This window comes from Epinephelus moara, chromosome 24 (assembly GCF_006386435.1).
Source record: "Epinephelus moara isolate mb chromosome 24, YSFRI_EMoa_1.0, whole genome shotgun sequence".
NCBI lineage: Eukaryota > Metazoa > Chordata > Actinopteri > Perciformes > Serranidae > Epinephelus > Epinephelus moara.
This window is the reverse complement of record NC_065529.1, coordinates 43970303-43997176: the sequence shown is the minus strand read 5'-3', so window position 1 is coordinate 43997176 and position 26874 is coordinate 43970303. Positions and strand designations below refer to the sequence as shown.

At 39.9% G+C, this 26874-nt stretch overlaps 3 protein-coding genes across 3 annotated transcripts in view; 2 read left to right on the top strand and 1 right to left on the bottom strand.

The window, feature by feature from the left end:
• Nucleotides 1-3767: 3767 nt before the first annotated feature.
• On the top strand, nucleotides 3768-9528 carry LOC126386396 (complement C1q subcomponent subunit C-like). Its single transcript, XM_050038707.1, has 7 exons — nucleotides 3768-3924; nucleotides 4350-4465; nucleotides 5051-5113; nucleotides 5700-5853; nucleotides 6344-6484; nucleotides 7059-7185; nucleotides 8418-9528. The coding sequence occupies exons 2-7, from the start codon at nucleotides 4360-4362 to the stop codon at nucleotides 8550-8552; spliced, it is 726 nt and encodes a 241-aa protein (XP_049894664.1). The 5' UTR covers nucleotides 3768-3924; nucleotides 4350-4359; the 3' UTR covers nucleotides 8553-9528.
• Nucleotides 9529-15672: 6144 nt separating this feature from the next.
• Nucleotides 15673-19669, top strand: c1qb (complement component 1, q subcomponent, B chain). The gene is made up of 5 exons (XM_050038635.1): nucleotides 15673-15863; nucleotides 16663-16822; nucleotides 17295-17526; nucleotides 17944-18061; nucleotides 18976-19669. The coding sequence occupies exons 1-5, from the start codon at nucleotides 15861-15863 to the stop codon at nucleotides 19183-19185; spliced, it is 723 nt and encodes a 240-aa protein (XP_049894592.1). The 5' UTR covers nucleotides 15673-15860; the 3' UTR covers nucleotides 19186-19669.
• Nucleotides 19670-20373: 704 nt separating this feature from the next.
• Nucleotides 20374-26874, bottom strand: part of LOC126386351 (protein ATP6V1FNB) — an 8647-nt gene continuing 2146 nt past the window's right edge. The window contains exons 2-6 of the mRNA XM_050038636.1: nucleotides 25604-25680; nucleotides 23475-23653; nucleotides 23053-23254; nucleotides 22757-22859; nucleotides 20374-21310 (exon numbers count right to left, since the gene is read on the bottom strand). Of these exons, the coding sequence (XP_049894593.1) occupies nucleotides 21192-21310; nucleotides 22757-22859; nucleotides 23053-23254; nucleotides 23475-23650 (600 nt within the window). The 5' untranslated portion in view covers nucleotides 23651-23653; nucleotides 25604-25680 and the 3' untranslated portion in view covers nucleotides 20374-21191. The remainder of the gene's footprint in view (nucleotides 21311-22756; nucleotides 22860-23052; nucleotides 23255-23474; nucleotides 23654-25603; nucleotides 25681-26874) is intronic.

Genomic DNA, 26874 nt, shown 5'->3' with positions numbered 1-26874 from the left:
ATTGTTGTTGTTTTAATGTCACAATTTTAAAACCGGTGCTAGAAGAATTATTCTTCTTCTTCTCAAGTAAAAGTGGCAACACTACAATATAAAAACACTCCATTTCAAGTAAAAGTCTGACATCAGCAAAACTTACAAAATTGTTGGCATTAATATTTACTTAAAGTACCAAAAGTATACTTTATATATTGCTGGTTAGTTCATCTAAAATAATACATCATAATTTATGATGATTTATATTTTGTTTTAATCATCCGAATCTGCAAAGTAACTACAGTTATTAGATAAATGTAGTGGATTTTAGTTGTATTATGTATACAGTATCAAAATAGAAATACTCGAGCAAAGTACAAGTACCTCAAAATTGAACTTAAGCACAGTACTAGTTTAGTCCTACAGTACTCAGCCACCCTGGGTCTAAACATAAGCGTCTTCAGAGTGAGCAGGGGCGACATTTGGAGAACAATGATCCAGGAAGTGGTGTTATAAGGTTCATGTAAGACTTTGGAAACTTATCATGGTGTCATGTTGTGATCGCTAAATGTTAAACAGAAGTACAGCACTCACATTTCAAAGTAAACCACTAGGAATGTGTACTTGCATGTATGTGACTGACCAGAATTAAGTCCATTGTTTTTCCAAGTAACTAAATGTCAATTCTGACACCCTCTGCCCTCCGACCACCGATTCAAATAAGAAAAAAATCCCTAAAAAAAAGTTTAACAGGGAAAAAATGGAAAAATAAAAAAAAGGTTTAGAAAATTTACAGAAAAAAACAGCTATAAATTCAAAGAAGAATATAACATCTAAACTTAATTTCATGTGTTTTATACTTATTACATTTCATTGTATTTAAGTGTTATCACTTTATGTTGGGATTACACTGTGTGATGGTAGAATAATCATTCCAGTTTTTAATAACACTGTCAGTGGTTTTTGGTTTTGTTTTAATACAAATACAATGTTGACACTCGGAGAGCACATACTTTCACCATACTGAAGTATCTAAAATGTTGTAATATGCATCTGGATCCAGATTCTATGGGGGCTTATTTCTGCCAATAAAAAAAAAAAAAAAAAAGAATCAAAAGAAAAAACGCATCAGTGAAAAGTTTGATTTAGGGTCCCAGTCACACAGAAAGTGTCTTAGCAGCTGGAGACAGCTTTTTGTAATTGTTTTTTCCCAACAACAGACAGCAGGTTGTCAAAATGCACCTGAGTCATCCTAAAATATGCCTGGAAATGGCCATCATCGAGGAGAAGCTCCTGGACCAACTGGTGGTACTCCCCCTGATCCACCGTCTTTTTTAGGGTCTCTGTTCTCACACAGATCTCAGATTCCCTGTGTCCAACAAACTATTTGCTTACAGCCTCCCACCTTTAACCAGAGCTACAGCAAGTACCCTCTGCCTCAACATTTTAGGAACTAGATACTAATCACTGTGAAATAAATAAACGGTTGATTGATTGCACGGGAAGGTTAGGGTAAGGAGTCGATGGGTTGGTTTTTTGTTTTTTGTTTTTTAAAAAGATAGTGCAGTGCGCCTTTCGTTTTGCAACCTGCAAATCGGGCCAGTTCGGGGCCTTACTAGGTAAAAAGTATCAAAGATTTTTTTTTTTCATCATAATTAATTTTTCATCTATACCGGCAGAAATTAACAAAACGTAGCAAATTAAAATCACGTCAGATATTTTTTTTATTTTGGGTGCAGCAGGTCATGAGAAAGTAAAAATACTCAAAAATATCCCGTCACTGGATGTTAATAATCCTTTAAAAAAAATCCTAGATGGCTTTGAAGTTTTGACTGACAAATAAACAAAGGGAACCATAAATATAATCTTGTTAATTTTTCCGCCTCAACCAACACAGATTAACAGTGACATCTCTAAACACTAACAAATAAAATAAGACATCTTCTAACAAACACAGTGTCAATATATAAACTCATTAAAGGCAGACCTGTTTGAAATGTCAGCATTAAACATCTCACAGAAGGGAAGATGTAAAATAAATACTCTGACATTTAGCATATAGACATATTTACAGATCAGAAGATCAACAGAGAGGCTGCAGTTTCCCTCTGCTTCCAGTCTTTGTGCTAAACTAAGCTAATCATGTCCTGGACAAACATGAAACTGACGTCCATCTGTCTAATTTTGGGGAAGACGGATAATCTATGCATAAACCACTTTGATCGCCACATCTCAGCTGCCAGATTGATCACATTAGCAGGGGAGTGTGACTCAGACATCTGTTACAGGATCAATCTCAATGAATTTTTGATTGATCCCTCTGCAGGTTATGGAAGTGAAACATTTCTGTTTTCCTGCACACTTCTTGTTTCTGGTAAACTTTTGCCTCTTTGGCACGTTCTCAGTTGACCTCTTCCTGCCATTGGTGTGTGTGTTGGTGTGTTTGTTGTGTCAGCACAGGAGAACAAGCACAGGGGTGGTGTTTCATTTGTGGTATTGCCAACAAATCCCATGAAAAGACCAAAACCAACAATGTGTCCTTCTCTCAATACTTTCTGACTTATAGAGTCACTCAGCTCCAAGTCCATTGGTAAAATCTCTCAGAAAAGCTTGCAAATATATAGTTAAATTTTTCTGAAGCCTCAGTAATTTTAAACAGCTGGTCACTGGAGTTTTTAACAAACGTTACTCAAACAGGAGGAAATAGTGCATTTGTTTGGGACTAGAAAATGTTGGCATTGAACATTTAGCAAACCGCAGATATGTTACATTTGCACATTTAATATGTATATCAATGTTTCTAAAGTGACGTAGTACACTATATGAACTGACTTTTTCATCGGGAGGTGGAGGGATGGTGGATGGCGTGGCACCTAGGCAAGACGCCTGCCAAGTTACAGACCACTATTTGACACCAACAAAGAAAACCAGTTGTTTTTTGGTGAGTGTATGCCAGGTTTCCAGCAACTTTTAAGCCACCAAACGTGTATGTTGTGTAGCAACCTGTCACTGTTTTTCCAGCTGCGATGTTGCTATGAAAAACTGTTGTTTTTTACTGAGACATTGCCAAGTTTCCTGCCAGGATAGTGGCATGAAAAGCATTTTTTTTTTAACTGAGACATCGCCGAAACATCACCACATTCTCTGCCAGGATGGTGGCATGAAAAGTGGTTGTTACCACTAGTGGTCTACTGCATTTCCAGCAGTGATTGTCCTCCCTGAACCAGGTATTTTAAGCCAGACATGATCTTTTCCTCACCATAACCAAGTGATTTTTGTGCCTGAACCTGACCCATGTTAACCACAGTGCTGCTGAAACGCTAAGTTTCAACATATCTGCTACATAATAATGTGCAAATGTTATGAGTCTGTGGTTTGCAGAAATGTTCAGTGTCCAATTTCTTTTATCTTTTTGTTTCCCGGGAATTTGGTTGCTAGTTTCAGCGACTGATTAATACACATTTGGCAGTGAGTATCAGGAGCAGTAGAGCAGTGTATATGAGTCAAAGTAAACTTAAGTGTGTGTTCATGGTGATGAAGGAACATGTCACCTCATGCAACAGTGCGGTTAATTTTTGTGTTTTTAATAGTTTTTGGACAACAGTAGGGCTCTGTGGCACAGAGGAAGACGCTGCATCAGACTGATAAACACACAATACTTGGCAGGTCAATTCATAGTTTTGTGTCTCAGTTTGAGCTTGCTGGTGTCATGAAAATTGTGTAAATACAGAAAAGGTTGATAAACTCTCATCTAAAGTCTCATTTCTCTCTCTTGCTCTCTCTCTCTCTCTGCCCATCCTTCCAGTTCTCAGTAACTTCCCAAAACTGCAAAAGCTGCTGAATCTTTGGTTTAGTGTCGGCTTCCTCCTCCGGCTGCTGCAGGACTCAGAGCTTCACTTCAGTTTGCTGTGAACTCATCGGAGCGGGTTTCATTATTGTCTGTTCTCTCAGGTGAGTTTCATACATTTATTTTCCGCATGTGTGTGTTGATTACAGTTTACTGGATTGAAGTCGATAGCTTTTATTTGTAAAAGAGCATCTGATGATCTCCTGTTTTTACTTTCTTTATCATATGATTGTGTATTTATACTAAAAGATTTAGTTTTGTGAGTTATATGTTGAAGTTACTTTTTGTCAGCAGATGATTCAGTTGCTCAGAGGCACTGTGGTAGATCCTCCACTCCTTTCCGTCCCCCCTTTCATTCATACTTGTTTCATTTTTCCTGTCCTCATCTCTTCTTTGCCGTCCTCCTGTCCTCCCTTTTTGTTATATTATATTTGTTTCTTATAATCACCTCCTCTTACCTTATCTCCCCTCTTCTCACCTGCCTGTTCCCTTCCCTCTCATTTCTCTCATCTCCTCGTCTCCCTGTCAGGCTATCCATCATGCTCCATCGTTGTTTTCTTGTGATCGGTGCCTTGCTCTTATTGGCCACACCCCTTGTGGTTACCATGGAGAGCTGCCCAGCAACAGGGATGCCTGGGATGCCAGGTAAGTGCATGCATATTTGTATATCCTCCTAAGACCCTGCGTCCTTATATGAGGACATCGCATTTTGGGTTTCCTGCACCTTACACTTTATTCTGCTTAACTTAGACCTGTTGTCCTCATTTGTGGACACTTTTATGCTTAGTCTACAGCTGATCCCAACACTAAAGTGGACAAGGCACAAAACTTAATCAAATTTTGTGGTTGAAACTTGATTATTTGTGCAAAATAACGTCTGTAGTTTAATATGGCATACAAATTTGACCAATTTTAGCAACAGTAACAAGCTAAAATGCTGTTAATTAGGAAATTAGGACTTAAGGACTAAATTATTGTCTTGTTTGAAGACAGGTGTTAAAATAATTAAAACAGTTCATTTATTATTTATTACAATTTATTGCACACTTGTGACTATTAAAAATAAACCCATCGTCGCCATATGAGGACATCTTTTTTTCCCAAAGACAATGCTTAGTTTTTAATACTTATCAGAGAAATTAAAAATGCATACCAAACAAAAGCTGGCATCTCAGGAGGATATATGTATCTTTTGTTTGTTTGTTTGTTTATCTGTCTTTCCATCCTCAGGGATTCCTGGTCTGCCAGGCAGAGACGGTCGTGACGGAGAGAAAGGACAGAAAGGACAGCCAGGTATTCAACACACACATTCAATCTTACACATAGTTGGTTTGGTAAACAGTGGCCATACTGATCTATCTAACATTTACAGATACAAGATAGGATGTAGTTAAGAAAACAACATGGGTGTCAAGAAAACCTCGCACAAAGCAAAAATGTCCCAGAAGTATTCCTTCAAGCAAAGTATCCTCATGATGTTTAACAAATTAGTGCCCCATGAATGGTGTCCTAAAGTTACTTACTTAACATGAAGTTATAGCTTAGGTTTAGGAAAGAAAACGACGTGCGTTAGAATAACTCAAAAATCACTTGCTTTCGCATGGGACATGAGGACAGGTCACCAGGGGGGAAAGTCCTGTGTTTGTTTGACCCATCCACCTCCCCAGCCTGCCTGCTTTCATGGACTTTCAGTTTTTATACTACTTCCGTCTTTACTCTCCTCACACCACTGGTCACGTGATTGCGCCTTCACAGTTACGTGAATTATATAGGAATTATTGGCTCACGATTACGTGGGGTTTAGCCTCGAATTTTGGCACATTACTCTAGGTATATGTACGATCAGTGTATGAGAACAGCCTGTTGCTGCTGTTTACAGGGGCAGAGTGGCGCGGCGGCCACGGCCCTCAGAAGGGAGAGAAGGGGGAGCCGGGGCTGATGGGATTTCCCGGTAAACGAGGTCCAAGTGGGGAACCGGGACAAGCAGGGGCCCCAGGGATTGGCGGACCTCCAGGAGAACCAGGAGAACCAGGGTATGTAATCAGACAAACCTTTGAGCATGGCCCAGGTTTTCTAATGAGGACAGAAGAGAAGTTCAGTTTGTTCAGTTTTCTTTTAGTTGTTTAAATTTTGGGAATCCATTGTCAGTGAATCCAAGGTGATCCCAGCTTACATTATGAAACCTTAAAAGCTAATAACATTTGCAAGCCGCCTTTTTGGTTCAAGTGCTCCAACAATTCCTGCTAAACTCTGCTAAGCATCAAGACTGGAAACTGACTGAACAAATGGGTCAGCTACAACTTGTGCATTTTTACGTGATTTTAAAAGCTTGTCTTGCAGAGAGGCCCTATTTCAAAATGTAATACCTTTTAAAATTACATTTGATATTATGCTCACATGCATACTCTTAAGCAACTACAGAGGTGGTTAACGGAGGGCCCACAGTTTGGTTTTTGCCCTGGGGCCCACTAGTGGGGTTGAATGAGCTCTGAGCATCACTTTGTGTTGTTTCTGTGGCTGCAGGACTGTTGGAGTACAACAGCAGGCGGCCTTCAGTGTGGCCCGAGGAACCAGTGAATACCCAGACAGAGCCAGCGTCATTCGGTTCACTAATGTCATCACCAACATCAACAATGACTACAGGACTGACACAGGACGCTTCAGGTGAGAAAACCACCTGTCTGCTCATCATATCTTGCAGGGACCATATTTATTTCTCTAAGAAGTGGTGTGTTCATCAGACAAACTTTGGAGTCAGAGTATTTACTTCATGTTACGTTATGTAACAAACGTAAGCCAAAACAGTCATGATATTAACTACGTGTACAATGTGTTTCAGCTGTGCGTCTCATAGTTACACTAAAGGATGCCTGTGAATCCGTATGAGATGCCAAGGGGTTTACAAAGGGTCTGTATTTGACAACCTGGACATGAGAACAGTTTGGAGATAGATATTAGTCTGTTACAGAGACATGAGTTCTGGCTTTGACTGCATGATGTGATTGGGAAGAAGGTGCCAGGAACAAGAATGTAAACAAACAGTGGCGTGTATGATGCTGGCTGTCTTGTGATCAGTTTAAAGTTGAAGAGCGCTCTGTGCTGCTAGCGTGGCAAGCACAGCAAAAGACTCCCTGATAAATCCGCAATTTTACAAGCGAAACAATTTCCAGTGTGATCAAGCTGTCCAACCAGCTAGAAAAAAAAACACTTATAGTGAACTGATGTGTGTGTGTTGTAGGTGTCGCGTCCCGGGAACATACTACTTTGTGTACCACGCCTCTTTGGACGAGCGACTCTGTGTGCTGATGAAGCTGGACAACAAACTGCTGGCATCATTCTGTGATCATCGCCGCACTAGGAGACAGGTACGACCATTAAACAATCCATCCATCTATCCATCCATCAATCTGTCCATCTATCCATCAATCCGTCCGTCCATCCATCCATCCCACTGTCCATCAATCCACCCATCCATGTCCACACATCCATCCCTCTGTCTGTCCCGCCATCCATCCATCCATCCATCCATCCATCCATCCATCCATGTATCCTTCTGCCCATCCCGCCATCCATCCTTCCATCCATCCATCCATCCATCCATCCATCCATCCATCCTTCTGCCCATCCCGCCATCCATCCTTCCATCCATCCATCCATCACGTTTCCATACATCTATCCTTCTGCCCATCCCGCCATCCATCCTTCCATCCATCCATTCATCCATCCATCCATCCATCCATCCATCCATCCATCCATCCATCCATCCCACTGTCCATGTCTCCATTGCCCATCCATCAGTCTGTCCGTCCATCCATCCATCCACCCATCCATCCATCCATCCATCCATCCATCCATCCATCCATACTTCCATCCATCCATACTTCCATCCATCCATCAATCCGTCCATCTACCCATCACGTGTCCATACATCTATCCTTCTGCCCATCCCGTCATCCATCCTTCCATCCATCCATCCATCCATCCATCCATCCATTCATTCTTGCATCCATCATCCATCCATACATCTATCCTTCTGTCCATGCTTCCATCATCCATCATCAATCCATCCATACTTCCATCCATCATCCATACTTCCATCCATACATCCATCCTTCCTTCTGTCCATCTTTCTGTTCATGCTTCCATCATCCATCCATCCATCAGTCCGTCCGTCCATCCATCCATCGTTCCGTCCTTCCATCCATCCATGCATCCTTCCATCCATCCCTCTGTCCACCCATATATCCAAAGATCCATCCTTCTGCCCATCCCGCCATCCATCCATCCATCCATCCATCCACCCATCCATCCACCCACCCATCCATCTATGTATCCAACCCTTCCCAGCTCCCCTCAGAGGATCCCGAGGTGTTCTCAGGCATTATGAGATCATATACTACAGATTTATGTTGTAATTTTTGTGCCACCATATAATTCTCAGACGTTTAGTCAAGGTTTGATGGTCTCTCAAAATGTCTGTACAATATTAAAGTGGATGTGAGAAGTTGCAGTATTTCTGTTTCTCTGGTGTAAAACTCTGCAGAAAGATGCTCTACTTAATATAATAAATGACTTCTTAAATTTCAACTGGTTCCAGGTGACCTCAGGCAGCCTGGCGGTCTACATGTCGAGGGATCAGGAGGTTTGGCTGGAGACTAAAGACTACAGAGGGATGACAGGAAAACGTGAAGGATACAGCATCTTCTCGGGCTTCCTGCTGCACCCTCACTGACCCAATACAGTTTTATACTAACACTCCAAGGCTGAAGCTGCAGGAAAAATAATGTCTTACCTTCACACTGACCCTTTAATGTTTTTAAAGAGAATATATTTCACATTTTCATGTCTTATTTTCTTTTATCTATTCAGGTAAATTCTCATTGTGATTCTTTACAGAGAAACCAGACCACCAAAGCAGCATAAACACATCAACAGTCAAACTTTAGTTGTAGACAAAAATGAAAAAAAAAAAGAAAAATTACAAACCATCAACTGAACCACTTGGCCTATAAAAGAGATCAACGTAACATAACTTTACTCAATTACTCACTGTATGTCAATGTTAAATTTCCTGTGAAAACCGAAGTGTATTTTGAAAGAAGACAATGCATGTAACGTCAACAACCAATGCACCCAGGGTACCTTGTATGTCATATGTGGACGTGGAAATTCCACGTTTAAACGTCAACATGTGACGAGGTAGGAGTGAGAATGTGTTGACATGGCAGAACGTGGTTTGTTCCAACGAGTTGGCTCCAGGATTTCAGAGTCCTCAGCCCTCAGTCACGCCTGCTCCACCAGGAAGGGTCCTCCCCAAACAACCATGGTAGCTCAAAGACAATGAAACAAATGATTAATATCAAACAATTTCCCCATGTAACTCTGCAATGCTAGAATGTGTGCACATCAATGTAAGGTTAAAGCAAATAAACAGACTATAAATCAAACCAAGTGTGTGATGTTAATTGTTATGGTATGGTTGACTGTAAATGAAATTAACCTGTGTAGTTAACAGACTAATGAGTTTAAAGAGTGTGAGTTGGGACATCATTACCATGTGTGGCTATGTTACATGTATACGGGCACCTCAACAGCGACATCATGTCACACACACCCCTGCTTTAATGAACTGATTATCTGTGGTTGGGGTTTGTGATTTACTATGAAATGTTGTCAGTGTTTAAGGATTAAATGAACAGAAAATGTCACTCCTGTTTCTGTCTTCATTGAAACAAAAAGATGTCTTGCAGAAGTCTGTGGCCATCACAAAATCTCTTCTATCTCTCTATAAAGAACATGAATTATTATTATAGCCACCAGCTGCTTTCTACAAATATGAATATAAGTAAGTAAGTAAGTAAGTAAGTAGATTAACTGATATAACAGTACTGCATTAAAGTAGCAGTGGGAAAATGAAACTCTTGCTTGGGTCCAGACCTTTGAATGCAGACTCCACAGAGCTGACTGATCTGTCTGGCATCATGACATGAAACAGTGGTTACTTGGTTACAGTGGTCATAAAACATTTGATCCTATCAGCACCACGGGCGAGACTCATGTTGGTGTCAAGCATTGTCAAGCAGTGCGTCTGAACCAATGAGGAGTAATGACAACAATGGCGAGCACTATATACAAGAAAAATTCTGCTATTTGCGCTGTTTTAAATTGATACATAGACAGCATGTTTTCTCACCGGACATCGTAGTTTTTTTTTACTTTGCTCTTAAAACCCTGGCTTTCTAGTAATTGTTTAGGAAAAATTGAGTCCCACATTGTCATACCTCCTCCTCCACGACTCTGCCTGTGACAACAGTGTGGGGGTCTTTAAGCTTTTATTTATGTTTTACATTTGTGTGAGTGAAGGGTGCTTGGTGTGTTTTGGTTTTGTCTGCACATGCTTGTCCTTCCCTTCCTCACACCCTCTCATTCTCCTGCTCTAAGCACACCAGCTCTCTATTTGCAATCAGCACACCAGTTCTTTATCCGTAATCAGCACACTGATCTACCAATCAGCCACTCCTCTCCACTACCAATATTCAGTACCTGCTCCCAGTCCCTGCAGGATTGATGTGCCAACTTGGAGGCCATTTACACGTTGCCGGCTATTTTCATAAACGGACATTTCACCGTCTCCGTTTTCAAAAAGATCTTCGTTTACACTTACCCATGTATATATAGACAAGAGCATGCCAAACCTGTAGGTGGCAGTGTAACGAGAAGCTCAAGCCTTCCATGTATCCATTGTCACCATAGCAACATAGGTCGCACTTTTGACACAGGCGCAAGTTCCGGTGCATACTGTGACGTCGGCTACCTATAACTCCGTTTATCTCCGTTTATCTCAGTTTACATGCAAACGCACAACCAGAGTTTTCCAAAATCTCCACTCTGGCCGGAGTTTTTAGAAAGACTCGTTTTCAGAGGAGAAATCTCCGTTTGCGTGTAAACGAAGGGCACAAACGAAGGAAGATGTCTCTGTTTATCAAAATCACTGTGTACGTGTAAACGGCCTCTTGGTTTGTCACACATCAAGCTCCTGTTCAATTTGCTTGCCAGTCTGTTTAAGAGGCCGTTTACACGTACACGGTTTTTTGGATTTTGGAAAACTCCGGTTGTGCGTTTGCATGTAAACTGAGATAAACAGAGATAAACGGAGTTATAGGCAGCCGACGTCACAGTATACAGCCTCTAAGATATTTGTTAGTTTGCCTGCCTCGAAGATTCACACCTGTTCTTCTCTCACCAGAGACGCCAGTCAGCCAGCCACCACTGTTAGAGTGGACACATTTGACGCAATGTCCAGCCCAGTCTCATAAAAATAAATGAAATGGACACGAACTCTTAACAACATTAAGTTACGTGATGGGCATGAAATGTGTTAAAATTATGTGCTGGCAACACAAAATAGTGCCATTGGAGTTTCAGTGAGGATCTTCGGTAAGTATAAAGAGCGAGAAAGTCCACTTGGGTATTTCAGAGGGGGGGTCAAACAAGACATGGACTTTTCTACCAGTGTCCCATATGTCCTGTATGAAACCAAAAGTTGATCTAGTTATGTGACTTTACAGCAGTGATACTCAACTTAGGGCCCGTCGACAAAGTCTGGCCCACAGTAGGGTGCCAGGTGGCCAGTTGACCATTTTCTAATTCACATGAACTTCATTTACACTGGGATTTTTTTGTCTTCTGAAAATATATAGCATCAAAAGCATCAAAGTAGAATATATTTAAAAAAGTGCCAGATGAGGACTCTCCAGACCCTTGACAGAGGACCCCCTAATGAGGACCTTAGACCCTAGAAACGCCCTGGCAGACACCTGACATGTGGGGCCACTGCGTGTGGATTTGCCTCCGTCTTAGCAAGGATGAGTGTGAACATCCAGCATTAAAAGGTTGAAAATAGGCAACTTATTTATTATATATACATAATATAACTGCCCCTCGCTTCCTGACATTTTGCAAAAGTGCCCCCAAAGCAGAGCAAGTTGAGTCTCCCTGCTGTAAAGACTATACATAACTACACAAAATACAGACGTTTACGTCACTTACATCCTGTTCATGGTTATTTTAACCAAACCCACATTCTTAAACTTAACCAAGTATTTTTCTGTTCTCTAAAAATAAGTGTCCATTTCACGTAATTCTGTGAGGCTGTGTTGCAGTGTCAGGCTGAAGATGGAAATGGAGTGTAACATATTTGCAATTATTCTGTCTGATATCAGGTAAGTGAGAAAATCCTTTAAACTCCTTGTGTTGCTCCTTCATGTTGTGTTGCCAGTTTAGAAGAAGAATAGAATCCTTTTTTTTTACTTCATATTTAAAAGGAAATAGTAGCTGTTTGTGACACTTAAAAGCCCCCAAACACCCTTAATTTACAGTATTTACAGGATTAAGACACTTCATCACCCTTAACAGAAGAAGAAGATATACTTTATGAATCCCCGAGGGGAGACTCAATGTTTTTTCACTCTTGTCATACACACACAGGCCCAGAATACACACACATGCACAAACAGGACCCACACATGCATTAAATGGAGAGATGTCAGCGTGAGGGGGCTGCTCATGGACAGGCACCCTGAGCAGCTGGGGGTCTGGTACCTTGCTCATGGCACCTTGGAAGTGCCCAGGAGGCGAACTGGCACCTCTCCAGCTACTGGTCCAGACTCTGTATTTAGTCTGGATGTGAACCTGAGCTGGAGACCCTCTGGTTCCCAAGCCAGGTCCCTGTGGACTGAGCTAATGACTTCCCCAAAAAACATGGGTTTTTTTTCCAGCTTTCTCATCTTCATTGAAACTCTGTGTAAATTACATTAGAATAGGCCTACTTTACATCAGCTCCAGTTCAATGTGATGCAATGATCTTATCTTTGTCTCTCAGTTAGCTCATCAATTTCAACTGGGAAACACAATAAACACAAATAAATAGCTGGAAAATCAACCGTACTATTTATATTTGTAATGTAATGAATGTGTGATAGTCTGGTGACCTGTCCAGGGTGTACCCCGCCTCTCGCCCAACATCAGCTGGGATAGGCTCCAGCCACCCAGGTTATGGAAAAATGAATGAATGTAATGTAATTTCTCCTTTCTTGTCATCATTTTAATTCCTATAGTACTATATCATGATACACAGAGAGCTATTTTGCATCTCCATGCGTTAACTGAAGACAGCTGTGTCTCAGTGTCTATAGTTCAATGTTTATTTGTGTCCACTCTGCCTACTAGATACCCTCAGACCTCCACACCTGTCCCAGTCACCTGACTCACCTGTTTCCACTTTCCTTCTTTAGTCCTGCAGTAGAGGTAACCAGCCCATTTCCACCTATTCCTTGTCAGATTTTGAATGATACCTATACCTTTGTTTGATGGTAAACAGTAAGGCTGTCAAAATGGATTACATGCTTGTTTCCAGAGAATCCCTCTTGCACGTGAAGGCAATTTTAATTTAGCATGGGAATGGTGGACTCCACCACAAAAAGTGACAAGTAGTGTAAATCAAGAAGTAAGTACAAAATGTAAATGCATTAAATGGCTATTGCTGCAAAACATGGAGCATAAATTGCATCCAAAATGGGATGCAAATTTAAGGATTATATCTGAAAATAACTGATGTAGATGATCACTGGAATTCACTTCAAAGCACAATATGTATCCCTATACCTCATACCGGGCGAGGTGCTCAAATTCCGAATTTGAATTCATATGTAATGGGATTTTATGTCCCTAGAAGAAGGTCAGGGTCAAGAAAAATTTCAGGATGTAGATTCCAAATTTGCAGAAAGAGGAAAGAGAACGACAAAATGCAAGAAATGGAAAGAGGATCTGAGAAAGACAAAATTGCACATTTCACAGGATGTAATTATTAAAAATATACATCAGCTATTTGTAGATAGATTCTGTTGAGGAAATTAAATATTTTGTGGAACAGATACTGACATCCAGACTGAGGTTAGGAGCCTTGACACCACACTGCCAGGAAACCAGTTTGTGTTTGAGGAAGTTCACAGTAAAAAAACAGAACAAAATGTTAATTTGGAGAAAAGATTTTTTTGTAATCAGATAAATTCAACAATGCTTCATCATCAGTTCTTTTCAGGTGGAGTTCTTCCTGACTTCTTGGGAAAGTGTTTCACTTCCTCTGATCTGCTTTGTCAGATAAATGCAACAAAAATAATCACAGATTTACAGAAAAGGGCATTGAACTCACAAAGATGAAACAGACGAGAAACTGTCATCACATTGTCAGTTTGTTATTACTACAGATGCATCAATGTGTAATTATTATTTTACTGTCGCAGCAAGTGGAGTAAATTTAAGCTTTCATACTGTTTATGTAGTTTAATGTATATTTTATAACATATTTCTTGTTTGTAAAATCGTAATCCACAAAGTAACTACAAACTCCAGCTGACAGGTAATTGTGTTGCCTGAAACCTCAAAGTGGAGACGTCCTCACTATTCCCCACATTTTATTCACACTTTTGAAAATCTGCAGGGTCTAAGTACATTTTTTGTGTCTCTTTTGTTATTTTTTTTATACCATACAGTTTTAATTATGCCACATACAAAAAAACAAAACCCTTTTACAGTTGGGACAGTCTTGTTTGTTGTTACAACTCGCTCTGGATTAACAGTCGACAAAAACAAGACAAACTTTTTCTAACTGAATAAGAGTGACTTTGAGGTCACTGAGTGAATGTTGACCATATGAACTTTATACACCTACATTTGAATGTGCAGAGTTCAAACTTGTTTCACTCTCAAAATGTTGATGTTAGGGACTGTTCTTTGCTGGGTGTGCCTTTTTTTTACCATCCATGAAGCTACTAATATTTTTCCTTTAGCCTCCCTGAGTGACTGGCAGAAAATGCATGACCCTCCCTCCACCATAAATTAGTTATTATATCTTACAACTTGACATTGAAAGTTAAAAGTTAAATGTTAAGAAATCCTGGTGTTGAAAAAAGCCTTGGCTTTTCTCTCCTGTCGTGCACGCTGGTTAGTTCGTGCAAATGGTTTATTTTTGGCCAGATTTTAAATGAGACATAGACTAAAGTGATTCTGATGAGATATCACTATTTTAAGCTCTGATTTGGTTATGTTTTTATTCTGAAGGAAGTATTAGCTGATCATGATGTGTCCAAGGACCATCTGAAATATAAAAATCCTACAATAATTTGTGTTTTCACCGTTTCTGGCTGTGTAATTTGGGCGACATTACAGAAAAAAAATGCCTTCTCGCACGTATGTTTCCTTTAAAAATGGGCAGAAAAATACATGCAAAATACAACCATTTAAATTTGTAGGCCTATGCCTCTCCCTAGGCTGAAAAAATAAACATAAGTCCCTGCTCAGCACTTAATCTTTTTTTTTCGCATCACCCCTTTCCCCTCTTAAATAACAGAGTTCTTTATTTTATTTTACTTTATTTTATTCTGTTGTTTTTATTTATTTATTTTTTAATGACACAAACTCAGACATAAACCTATAAGCTGACAAAGTTGACATAAACCTATAAGCTACCTGTAGCCTACAGTGATCGCATTGAGCTGAAGGGTGCCACCAAAATGATGACTGAGGAACCAGCCAAATTCCATACCTCAGTAATTTCTGAAAGTATAATAATTTTACTGAGAACAGGGTGTCCCAACCGTCCCAGGGAGGCAGAATGTGGGAAAAGAATGCATTCCTTGTACATTTTACAACATTGTGGCTTTCACATTTGAGTTGGACTCCAAAAAACTTGATAAACTGTGAGCAGACACCTGCGTCTGTTCAGGGATCAAGTTTTTTGTCTGTGAATAATGAAACGTTATTTCATGTCAATACAAAAATGTCCCAATAGATCCCACTCTCCCCCACATGCATTCTGTTTCACTCCATCACTGACAGTATTACACCCTCATGCTGTCTTGAAGTGTTTCACTTCCTGTTTTTTTATTTTCCTGGTTCAGTTGCTGCTGTCGCTGTGAAGCTCTTCAACTCTGCTCTCCATCAGCGTATCACTCCACAGGACGAAGGACTGCTTTACCTGCAAATGGTGAGAATTTTGTGTCTTACAACACCAAAGAACGGGCAAAGAAGTATTTACAGAGAGAGAAAACCACTGTCCAGACAGAGGCACTCTAGATTCAGGAGTAAATGGTTTCATAGCACTTTTTATGTAATGTGTCTTGATGTAGAAGCTAAATCACTGTCAGCATGTTTAACCTTTAAACGTAGTAATGTATTATTTGCAGAGGAGTTAAAGCTGTTGTCTGTATGTCCTTAACAGGCTTAAAATGTCTTAAATTTAGATGCACAAATGTATTTTGTTTCTTGAGCTACTGATTTGTCTACAATTGAAGATTATGCTTTCTTAATCTTCACACTAAATATTGTGTATTTATATTATCTGTGTATAAGAGGCTAAAACATTGTACATTTCCAGAGAATAAGAACAATTTGTGTTTTGCTACTGTCAGATAACTTCTGAAATTAACTCTTTTATGTGGTTTTAATGTATTTGTATTAGGGATGCAATTTGTAAGCACTTTCCTTAAGAGATGCTGCTGTGAGAACACAAACCAACTCAAGGCAATTATGCAACTCTGAAACAAACCCTTAGATTATTTAAAGTGAAAAACAGTGATATGTTAATGAACCTTCAAGACCATTGAGTCAGTAACAGAAAAACCTTCCACTGGGACAAAGAGCTGCAGGGTCCCCACAGAACAAAACACTACATTTTAGTATGAGGACATGGTGTTTAGTGAAGGCCATGTTTAGGGTTATGGTTCCAGTTTAAAGCCCTTAGTGACAAGAACAAGTTTTTTTTGTGTGTATCTGTGTGTACTCAGGCCGCCCAGTGGTTGAGCTGCAGTACTGCAGTGTTCCTGCTCTTGGTTCACATCACTCCAGTTGTCACACAGTGCGGGGGAACCCCAGGGATCCCTGGAATACCAGGCACCCATGGGCCCAACGGCATGGACGGTCCCAGGGGAGAGAAGGGAGACCCTGGTGAGCTCACACTGGACATGAAGACATCAGACACAGTTTAGACGTTCTGCTCATACATTAATATCAGATCTGATGTTACATTTTAAATTTTTAGTTTATTGAACTTGTTTTCTCTTATTCAGTGAACTGGTTCTTTTTCGGCAACTCATGAGCTGACTCTAAATAGATTATTCAAATTTAATTAATCTGAACTCACTTTTTTAAATTGAAATTAAGGTTCAATTTGGTGAGAGTTTTGGCCAGGGGTTGCGTTTTAGTGTGGATGGACAGAGTTGCAGTGAGAGGGCTTGTTGAAATGTAAAATGTCTAAATATTCCCTCTTATTAAAGTGTCTAGTTTTATAGTTCTTTTTTTAGCAGGCTACATATAGACATTTAAATTACAGCCAGAATTTAACATCCATGTTTCTTCTTAGTGTCAGTTCTGACTAACAGCCTTGCGCCATGTGATACGTGTTTCTCTGTATGAGCAGGTGAGGCAGGTCAGCCTGTCAGGGGCCAGAAGGGGTTCCCTGGTATGTCTGGTCCCCCAGGACGGCCGGGGCTGAAGGGGGACGTGGGTCTTCCGGGGCCTCCCGGTCATCCAGGCCGGAAAGGGGAGAAGGGGAGACCCTTCAACCCCTCCAACCAGCAGAGATCCTTCTTTTCCTACAAACGGATGTTATCCCAGATGCCAGAGATGGACACCCCCATGAACTTCAACGGGTCAGTGCTGTGAAGGTTCAGGTTTTCATTGTGATGTACTTCCTGTTGAAACAAGATAATGAGGCAGACTGTGATGATAAAACTAGTTTTTATTTGAAGCCTGAGGTCAGCTTTAAAGCCTCTGAGGTATTTCTTCACAGTATTACACATTAATGGTTAAATAAGAAACATTCAACATTAAGTTTGGGGGATTTTTTTAAGAGATTAACAATCAAAAACTCAGCTAATCTGCTTCATCAGGACTGTATGAGTGTTTGATCAGATACAATTAACAGTCCCCCTGAAATCATTGGAAACAAACAGCTCCACAGCTTCTGAAGTTTTTGTTTGAAATATATAAAATTTGATGGGTGTACTGAGGTAATTCAGAGTTGAAATAATAAAAACTGAACCTGTTTGTGTGAAAACTTCCCACAGAGAGATTTTGGGTGACCTGGGTGAACAGTTTCAAGGAGAATCGCTAACAAACGGGACGTTCACATGTGTCACCAAAGGGATTTATTTCTTCAGTTATCACATTTCAGCAAAGACCAGAGTGAGTCTTAAGAGTTTGTTCTCATAAAACTGACCCGTATATCTGTGTGTCTTTAGCCTGTCTGTCTCCTTCCTCCCTTCAGTCACATCTTTGCTTCATTTTTGAGTACATTTACCACAGTACAGTTAGTACAAATGTTAGGTAGGCCTACTTGTTGAGTATTTCCATTTTATGCCACTTCATACTTCTACTTGACTTCATTTCAGGAGCAAATATAATACTTTTAACTGCAATACATTCATCTGACAGCAGGGGCTAGTAGTGACTTTACAAATTAGGATTTTAAAAAGTAACCCATACAATTAACACACTGAATTTTACTCTTGAATAAAAAATACTGCACTTCATTAAACTATGCGTACTATGATGAACCCTAACCACAATCTTCAGAATGTTAATTACATTTGCAATGGACAAAAACTAGGGTTTTGCAGACTCATCAGATGTTGATGTTTCTGTTTAGAATTAGGATGATTATACAACACATCCTGAAAAATGTACCTTTAAACACACAAAATACACTTCGCCCTTCAACTTTCAGTGGATAGCAGTTTCTTATTTTAAGATGAGGTGTGACACTGAACTCTTATTTGTGCTCCTCACTGTATTTAAAGTGGTAGAATGTAGCACCTCCACCCAATTGGCAGAAATAATGTTGGCATTGTACGTTTCTGCAAACCACAAATACGTTACATTTGCATGTGATTATGTAGTGGATAGGTTGAAACCTTACATTTTATAAAGTATATTAGTAAAGTATATAAGGTATTATAAAGTATATTTTGATTTAAATGAAATTTTAATGCAGGACTTTTATTTAGCATTTAGTCTTTTTTTACACTGTGGCTACTTTTATTCAAGTAACAGATCTGAGAACTTTGTCCGCCTCTGTGTGTTTGTGTGATCACATCTAGGTGTGTCTGAAGCTGGTGAAGGGCACTGAAAGTACCTTGGCACTGTGTGACTCATCTGAGGGTTTCCTGGTCACCTCTGGCTCGGCGGTCCTGCAGCTGGAGGCCGGAGACACGGTCTCTCTGCAGGCAACCAAGTACAACACCATCGTGACGAGCCAGAGCAGCACCAGCCACACTTTTACTGGCTTCCTGATCTTCCCAACCGCCTAGAGCCTCCGACATCTGAGCCATAAAATCATTTTAAGTACATCACAGAGTTTGGGGGGACATTAACAGCAATTGAATGATATATGTTTTTTCATTATAAGTGAGAAGATCAGCACAGTTAAAAAAGGTTGGCTCAACAGTGGCCCTGCTGCCTTAAAGGACCATTCCAGTGTTTTTGCTTTAACTACAAATAGTATGTACTTTACAAAACTGATTTTCCAAACTTTCATTTTAGCTATCTTTCCAATAATGTTTTCTTTTCTTTTTTTTTCTCAGTACAACACATCCATCACAGTGAACAATTCACCACATTAATCCATTTTTTTTACAACATTTAAAAGGCACAATCTGTAATCCATAAACACATTGTCACCCCACTTTCAAAAACAAAATGAAAACACAAGACTGAAACCTGCTTTTGTTTCCTCTTAAGCAACATATCTTTCATACAGTGTAACACTCTCAATAAACAAGTAAATCAACATTAGTGATGTTGTCTGGGTCAGTTAAGTGGTTTTAATTATCTGCAATTGAGAAATATGCTTCCTTTAACATTCCTCTGTCATGTCTACCTTCAATAAACCTCAACCTTTTGGGTTCACACAAGAAAACATCAGCAGGCTCCAGGGTGAAAGTCCAGAGTTTGTTTGACCCATCCACCTCATTTTCCTCCCGTCTTGCTCTTTCTTGCTCTTTGTACTATGACAGTTGCTTGGAGTGTCAAAAAATGCTGCTGCCCAGTGCGTGTTATACCACCACTAAACGGTACCTCAGTGCGTCAATGTCTGACACCAAGGGCCCAAGTGTCAGTGACTGAAAAGGTAGGAGAGAGACTAGGGTTGAGCACCAAATGTGGATTAATTGCCACTAAAAATAGTCCCCAGAAAAAAAGGAAAATATATATTATCAGCTTATTTTTACATTTATATAAGTTTATATACTAAAATATTTTTACAACAGGAATAAAACTGCACTGCTCGGTGGAAGCTTACTGAAGTTACCATGACTGATAAGAAATATTTAATGATGTGGTGTGTAACATTTCCTCCAGTGACTCACTGTTTGAAAACACTGACGTATCAGGTGTACAGAGATGAACAGACTCTTTCTGAGTGATACCTGTCCAGGAGGTCATTAATTATCCAACACACAGTATCAGGTTGGTAGACACTTAACCTTACAGCAGTGTGAATGGTAAACAGACAGTGTTACAGGAAGTAAAGGATCATTGTTACCAAAAGGAACATGGATGGACATACCCCTTTAACCTCATCGTATATGTGTGTTGGTCTTACAGATTTGTTCTATCCGACCATTTGTTGCTCTTCTTGTTGATGTCTAACATCTGACACTAGAGTTTTTAAATCAAGTCACTCAATAATTACCTTTAGAAATATTGGAAAGCCTGGTAAAATGAAAAAAAAAAACAACCAGCAATTTTAATGGAAGTTTTATTTAAGCATTACCAATGGCTAAGATTGTATATTCACTCCCAAAGGTGCCATTTCACATGATCTAAAAATGGTTAATAATACCCCCAAACCCCAAACTGACATGAGCTGGGGCACATTTTGGAATTTGTTTGGCCATTAAATCCAAATCTGTGTGTGTCCTAAACAACCTGCTGTCGGGTCTCATTCCCAGGTGGTCGAATACCGAGGCTTTGTCACACTCCTTGGGGTCTCGCAGTGATGTACAGGGAACTTTTTAACGGGTCTATGTGACGCACAACTGAAACACATTGTAACACAAGGTTAATGTTGTGGCTAGGTTTAGAAAAGAAATTACATAACGTACATAATTGTGTAACGTTACGTTGAAAAATGGGTGACTTGGTTTCACACAGGACACGATCTGTGGTTTCCTGGGTGTTGGTATTCGACGCTCTGGAAATGAAAACGGGCTGGTCTTAAAACCAACATGAATGGTGTCTGTCACATAAAAGCCATATAAGTTTGCTGTTCTACAGTTTCATTAGAGAGCGACCCCTGGTGTCTGAAGGCAGAACTTCAGCCCAGTGTGTCGATGGCCAACGGGCTGCTAAACACACCGTTCCTGGCGTAGAACGTATTCTTCACCACTGACGACTTCGTGCAGGATGGAGTTCTGTAATTCAGCGAGTAATCACCTGTGGATACAGGAAGACACACTCAAAGAAAACATATAGATGTATTTAAACTGCAGTTTAATCTAGAACTAAATGATGAATTGTGACTAACGTTTCCTCTAGCGCCACCATCAGGTCATTTTTTATTTAGAAAATAATTTCTGTCCAAATACCTGCAAAACACAGCCCCATTTGTCTCAGCTGTACTATGTATTTAGTGCTAATTGGCAAATTTAGCATCCTATGGTAGGATTTATATGTCTTTGACGAATCAACACCGTACCCTTTGCCATAGCTTGATGTGCGCCTCCTCAGAAATTTAATTACCCCTCACAGTGACGCCTGTCTATTTTTGTAAGCTGAAACCATTTCCCTCAGTGGAAACAAAGACTTTATTTACTTCAATCTAACAGATAAGAAACAATAAATTGTGTAGACAATAACGTCCCCACAAAAATAGCATTTTAAGTCTTGTGTGTGATTTATCCTGGCTTCATATGAGTGGAGAAACTCTCCTCTAGTTGCTAGGCTAATTTATACAATGTAAAATGCCATATGGTTCTGCCTATAACGTTGTTTGGACGATTTGTTTAGTATAAGACAATTGTTTTTTCAGTGAACCTTGCGCATTGTATTGGAGCTGAACTTTGTAATGTTACCTTTGTTAAATGTTGCTGTTGTCCCTGGCTTCATATGAGTAGAGAGGAGCCCGCTAGCTGCTAGGCTAATTTATACAATTTAAAATGTCATAGGGTTGTGCTAAAAACATTAGCATGTTGTATTTGTGGGGAAAATGTGTCCAGCAAAAGACGAGAAAGAGAAGAAGTGTTTTGTCTGTGAATGCTGTGAGTTATAGTGAAGCTGATTTGTGTACTTGTGTTTGAAATTGTTGCTACAGTGTATGCTCTGCATAGAGCTGACGCACAAGTACAAATCTCAGTTAAAATGCTAAACTAAGATGGTTTAGTTAACATGGTCATCATTATACCTGCTAATCATCAACATGTTGACATTGTCACTGTGAGCATGCTGCCAGGCTAGCAATAGCATTTAGCTTCATTCTCACCAGTTTAGCTTTGGACTCTTGTAGCTCTTTCTTTAATCCAGGACAGGATTTAATTAAAGGAACATTAGCTTCATTAATACTAAATAAGTTTGTGATCACTTTGAAACCAATTTCCATTGATGGAAGTAACAAATTAGATTTGGCATACGTAACAAAGTAATTTTTTGGTGTGTACTTGTACTTTATTATGCGTTGCATGCACAAGCTGCAAAGTCCTATGTTAATTAATGCACTTTGACCTTTAGCCCAAATTCCTTAATGTAATAGGTCTATCATATAACATTATCATCACAGTCATGGTCACTAACATTTTTCTGTAACTCCCCTTCTAATACTCTTTTCTTTCCTGCCAGTTTGAGGTCCAACAGATAGAAGCGAAGCAGACAGTAACGCCAACTTACCCAGCCTCCATCCGTACTCCCAGGAGGAGAGCACGGGAAAATCAAACTTCTCCTCAGGTCTGATGTGGCGGCGCCTCTGCAGATACAGACTCCGCCCTTTCCCCTGCAGAAGATTTTGTATTGTGCATTATATTACAGAGTTGTGAAAGATTTCACATTAAGACTAAACAAGTTTTAATTTCAAGCTGCAAGTAAATAACAACTGTTATCTTGTAAACAAAAAACAAACAAACAAACAAAGAAAACAACAGTAACCAGAAGATTTAAAACAAAACATGTGTCACTGTGATTCGTACGTTATGTGAGGAGTCCTGATAGAGAGTGTGTCTGGTCTCAGGAGAGACTGGCCTCATCAGGGGGGCCACACTGAGCTGGCCCTCCCCTTCCGAAGAGACCACAGGCGGAGGAGGAGGAGGAGGATGAGGAGGAGGATGAGAACGAGAAGGAGGAAGGTTGCTCTGCTTCTCAGTTGTCCTGGTAACAGGAGGCAGGACAGCCCTGGTAGGTGGAACATCAACACAAGATGTGTATCATTAATTATACAGTATTATCTCATCTTACTAACGTCAGATTTAACTTGACATAACTTAAGACAGAATTTAATTTGGACAAACAAACTTTGACACAACAGAGCTGGGACACACTGGATTCAGGCTGAGCTGCAGTTTTACATGAAAACTCTTCCAACTGCAAGTTAAATGTGAATAAAGCAGCTCACCGGGGGTCAGCAGCCAGCTGTGGCAGCTGTGTTGGCTCTGTGCTGTTGTTTCGGGGATTGTAGCTGGACGGGTAGAGCTTAGCATAGCGGCTCTTCCAGGCTAAACGGGTCAACATCTCCTTCTGAATCTGCTCTCGGTAGAAGTTCTGGCTCTGGGTTGTTAGCAGGCAACGCATCTCCTGCCAGAAAACTTCATTTAGCAACTCAGTTTAACATTTTGACATAGTTTAACATTGATTTCCATCTTTATGAGGCTAAAATTAAAGGGATTTATATGTGAGCAATCTACAGAGGCAAAGTTACAGCTGTTATGATTGATGGACATTGTTCCTCTGACAAGGAAACATTAATGCAAAGCATGTAAGCAACTAGACTTGCTTGAATCTCTTAAAGAAACTCAAGCAAGTCCAGTTGCCTACGATATAGCACTTAAAAGCCTCTAAAACCAGGTTCAGCCAGGCTCCTCTGTTTCATTTTCTCATTTGCACTTTAAGGTGACTGACAGTTGCAGCTCTTCAAGCATTGGATGGACATAAAACTCTCCCAGCTGAATCATCAGGATAAAAGATGAACACACAAACTGAAGGAAAGACAAGAACTACAGCTCCCAAGGTGCACCTTGGTTAGAAGCATCCAATCACAGAGCTTCAAATTCTGTTACACATTTGCATTTTAAATGAACTTAAAAAACCGGAGTAAATTTTGGATGATTTCTGTAACTATGGTTGCCATGTTTTGTTCCCAGCTGCAACAATGGTTTAGAAGTTGCAACCACTCTGTTTTACACCTTGTCATGAGTAACGTCAGCATGCGACAACCATAGGTACATTACATAAGACTATGTTAAAACAACAGAATGCAGGAATGTAATGAAGTAGCATTACAGTAAAGCACTGACTTTTTGGTTTCAAATGAGATATGAACTGTGGTCTTCTGAGTAGAAGCCTGTTCTTTTTTTTCTTTGATCCATCCACTTCCCCTCCATCCTTCACTATGTGACCGTTGTTGCTCTCTATACTACGTCAGTTGCTTTCAGTGTCAAGTATTGCCACAGATGGGTTAATACTGTAGTTAGTTGAAAGCCTGGTGTGTGCCATAAACAAGCTACGATGTGCCCTTGGCGTCAATATCACACACCAAGGGCCAGAAAGCCTTGGTATTTAACAACCTGGGAATGAGAACAGGCTCATCTGACTTTGACAAGGGTCAATCCTGTTTGCGTCCCATCCCCTACCAACAGTCAGTGTTGATCTCTTAAAACAATACCACATAACCAAATAGTTTTTGTTGCCTTAAATTAACCAAATGTCTAACCATACAAGTGGCAGATCAGAAAACAGTCACATGAATCTGCAATAACTCAGGTCGGTATGGGTGTCGAATCAAAAACACTCATGTAGGTCAATTTGGAAATAACAAAAAATTAGATTTTTTGTCATTAAATTCTGATGACTTATTTATGAACTGATGTGGAAAACTTGCATTTCAGGTGTCAGTCTTCACTCAGATTAATGAAAGAATAACTTGATGGGCCTCAGTTGTCCTTACTTAAATGTGTAGGTTTATTACAAACAAATCGGGGGTCAAAGAAGATCTTAGTACAACCAACAACCAATGCCCAAAACATGCATTTCTTCATGCCAATAAATCTCTACCTGATGAAAAATCCAAAATTTTGGTCAGATAAATCTGTCAAATGTTCATGTTGAGATTCCTGTCATACACTGGATGAGTTTCACTCTTCGTATTATCATTTTGTCTCTAGTTCAAAATATCTGGAAAGTACTCAAGAGGAACCTTTTGAGTCTTGATTCAGTATGATTAGGGTATAAATAGTTAAATGTCAGCTGTCATTTTTTTAAGTTGTAAAAACAAATGAGAAAAAGTCCATCAGGGTAAAATGTTTTCTAAAGTATCTGCTGTACATCACAACACCACTGTAAAAAGCACAATACGATACAAACTAATGTTTTCACAACCAAAGGAACAAAGAAGTACAAAATCAAAGGCATTGGAAACATGATATAGCACACACCAAGCAGTATCTATTCATATAGTAGAGATGATACATTGCTGAAATCTTATTATGAAATTATGAGATTAGATAATTGTTAAATATCTTCATTTACCTTTTTGTTGTGACTGACGCTGAGCTGTGCAGGATCAGCTTCTCAGTGTGGAGATGAGATGTGGATCAGATAACACTCTGTAAAACAAGGAAACATGAGACACATGCACACACACACACACACACACACACACACACACACACGCACACACACAACACACACAACACACCAGAAACCTGTGACACTAACCTAAATCCAATCCTCGGCCAGTGCTTAAAGCCTTGAACCTTTGCTTAACAGCGACCCCTGTGGCTACAAAGTGTAATTCTGCAATATTATCACATAGAGGTGGGTATCATCAGCATAGTAGTGTTACGAGAAACCAGGATTTAAACTTATCAGATGCCACCGTTTTGTTAGTGATCTCAACATCAGATGGTGACACACAGAGGCACTATCACAGTGATATGATACGCACCGCATGGCAGCAGTTGTTGATGCAGCATCGACAGCTGTAGTCATCAAATACTGCCCCTTCGTCAGTGGACGTCCACGTCAGACACTGACACACAAAGGCACCTTTTGTGGCATTATGAAATGCAACAGCAAAGGACAGTCTGTAATGCTAGCAGCAACTACCATGGTATAAAGAGCAAGAATGCCCATATAGGGTGGGAGGGAGGGGTGGTGTGTGGGTCAAACAAACTTTCACCCAAGACCCTGCTGTTCATTTCCTGTGCTAAACCAAGGAATATTTATAACAGCATAGTGTGCTGGTATGTGTAGCATGCTACAGTAGTGATGTATGTCACGTGATGTTACATTATGATAGTAGTAACAAACCACATCATGGTGGTTTTTTTTACTTTAGTTGTCTAACTTAAGAAAATAAATATAAAAACTTAGGTGTTTTTTTGTATGTTGTAAGTTTATTTTGAAAAAGACTATATGCATGTAATAAGTGTAAACTGAACCACCTCAACCACCTAAAGCTCGTAGTAGAGTCACTGCTCCTTTACGTCATGTGATGTGCATATACTTATTCACTTTCAAAACACAAGTATTTTAACATTGCCATTGTGCGCATGTTTGCATGTTGTCTGACAGTATTTAGCTCGAAGCACAGCCTCACAGAACAGCTTGTGTGGCTGTGTCTTGATAGCTCAACCACTAATTAAGTTTCTAATAATAGCCAATAATCAGTATGTTGTTTATCTTGTCCAACAACTGACACTTGTGACTGAATATTTCAGTAGAGGGCATACAAAGTTCCACCCCTTTTCTAAGTCACCTGAGACACATATAAGAAATACAGGTTATATGTGTTGCAT

Coding starts and splice junctions, on each gene's coding strand:
- LOC126386396 (XM_050038707.1), top strand. CDS start 4,360: ATGCTCCATCGTTGTTTTCTTGTGATCGGTGCCTTGCTCTTATTGGCC. Junction 5,854..6,343: donor GGAGAACCAGGAGAACCAGG/GTATGTAATCAG, acceptor CTGTGGCTGCAG/GACTGTTGGAGTACAACAGC. Junction 6,485..7,058: donor ACTGACACAGGACGCTTCAG/GTGAGAAAACCA, acceptor TGTGTGTTGTAG/GTGTCGCGTCCCGGGAACAT.
- c1qb (XM_050038635.1), top strand. Junction 17,527..17,943: donor ACCCCCATGAACTTCAACGG/GTCAGTGCTGTG, acceptor AACTTCCCACAG/AGAGATTTTGGGTGACCTGG. Junction 18,062..18,975: donor ACATTTCAGCAAAGACCAGA/GTGAGTCTTAAG, acceptor GATCACATCTAG/GTGTGTCTGAAGCTGGTGAA.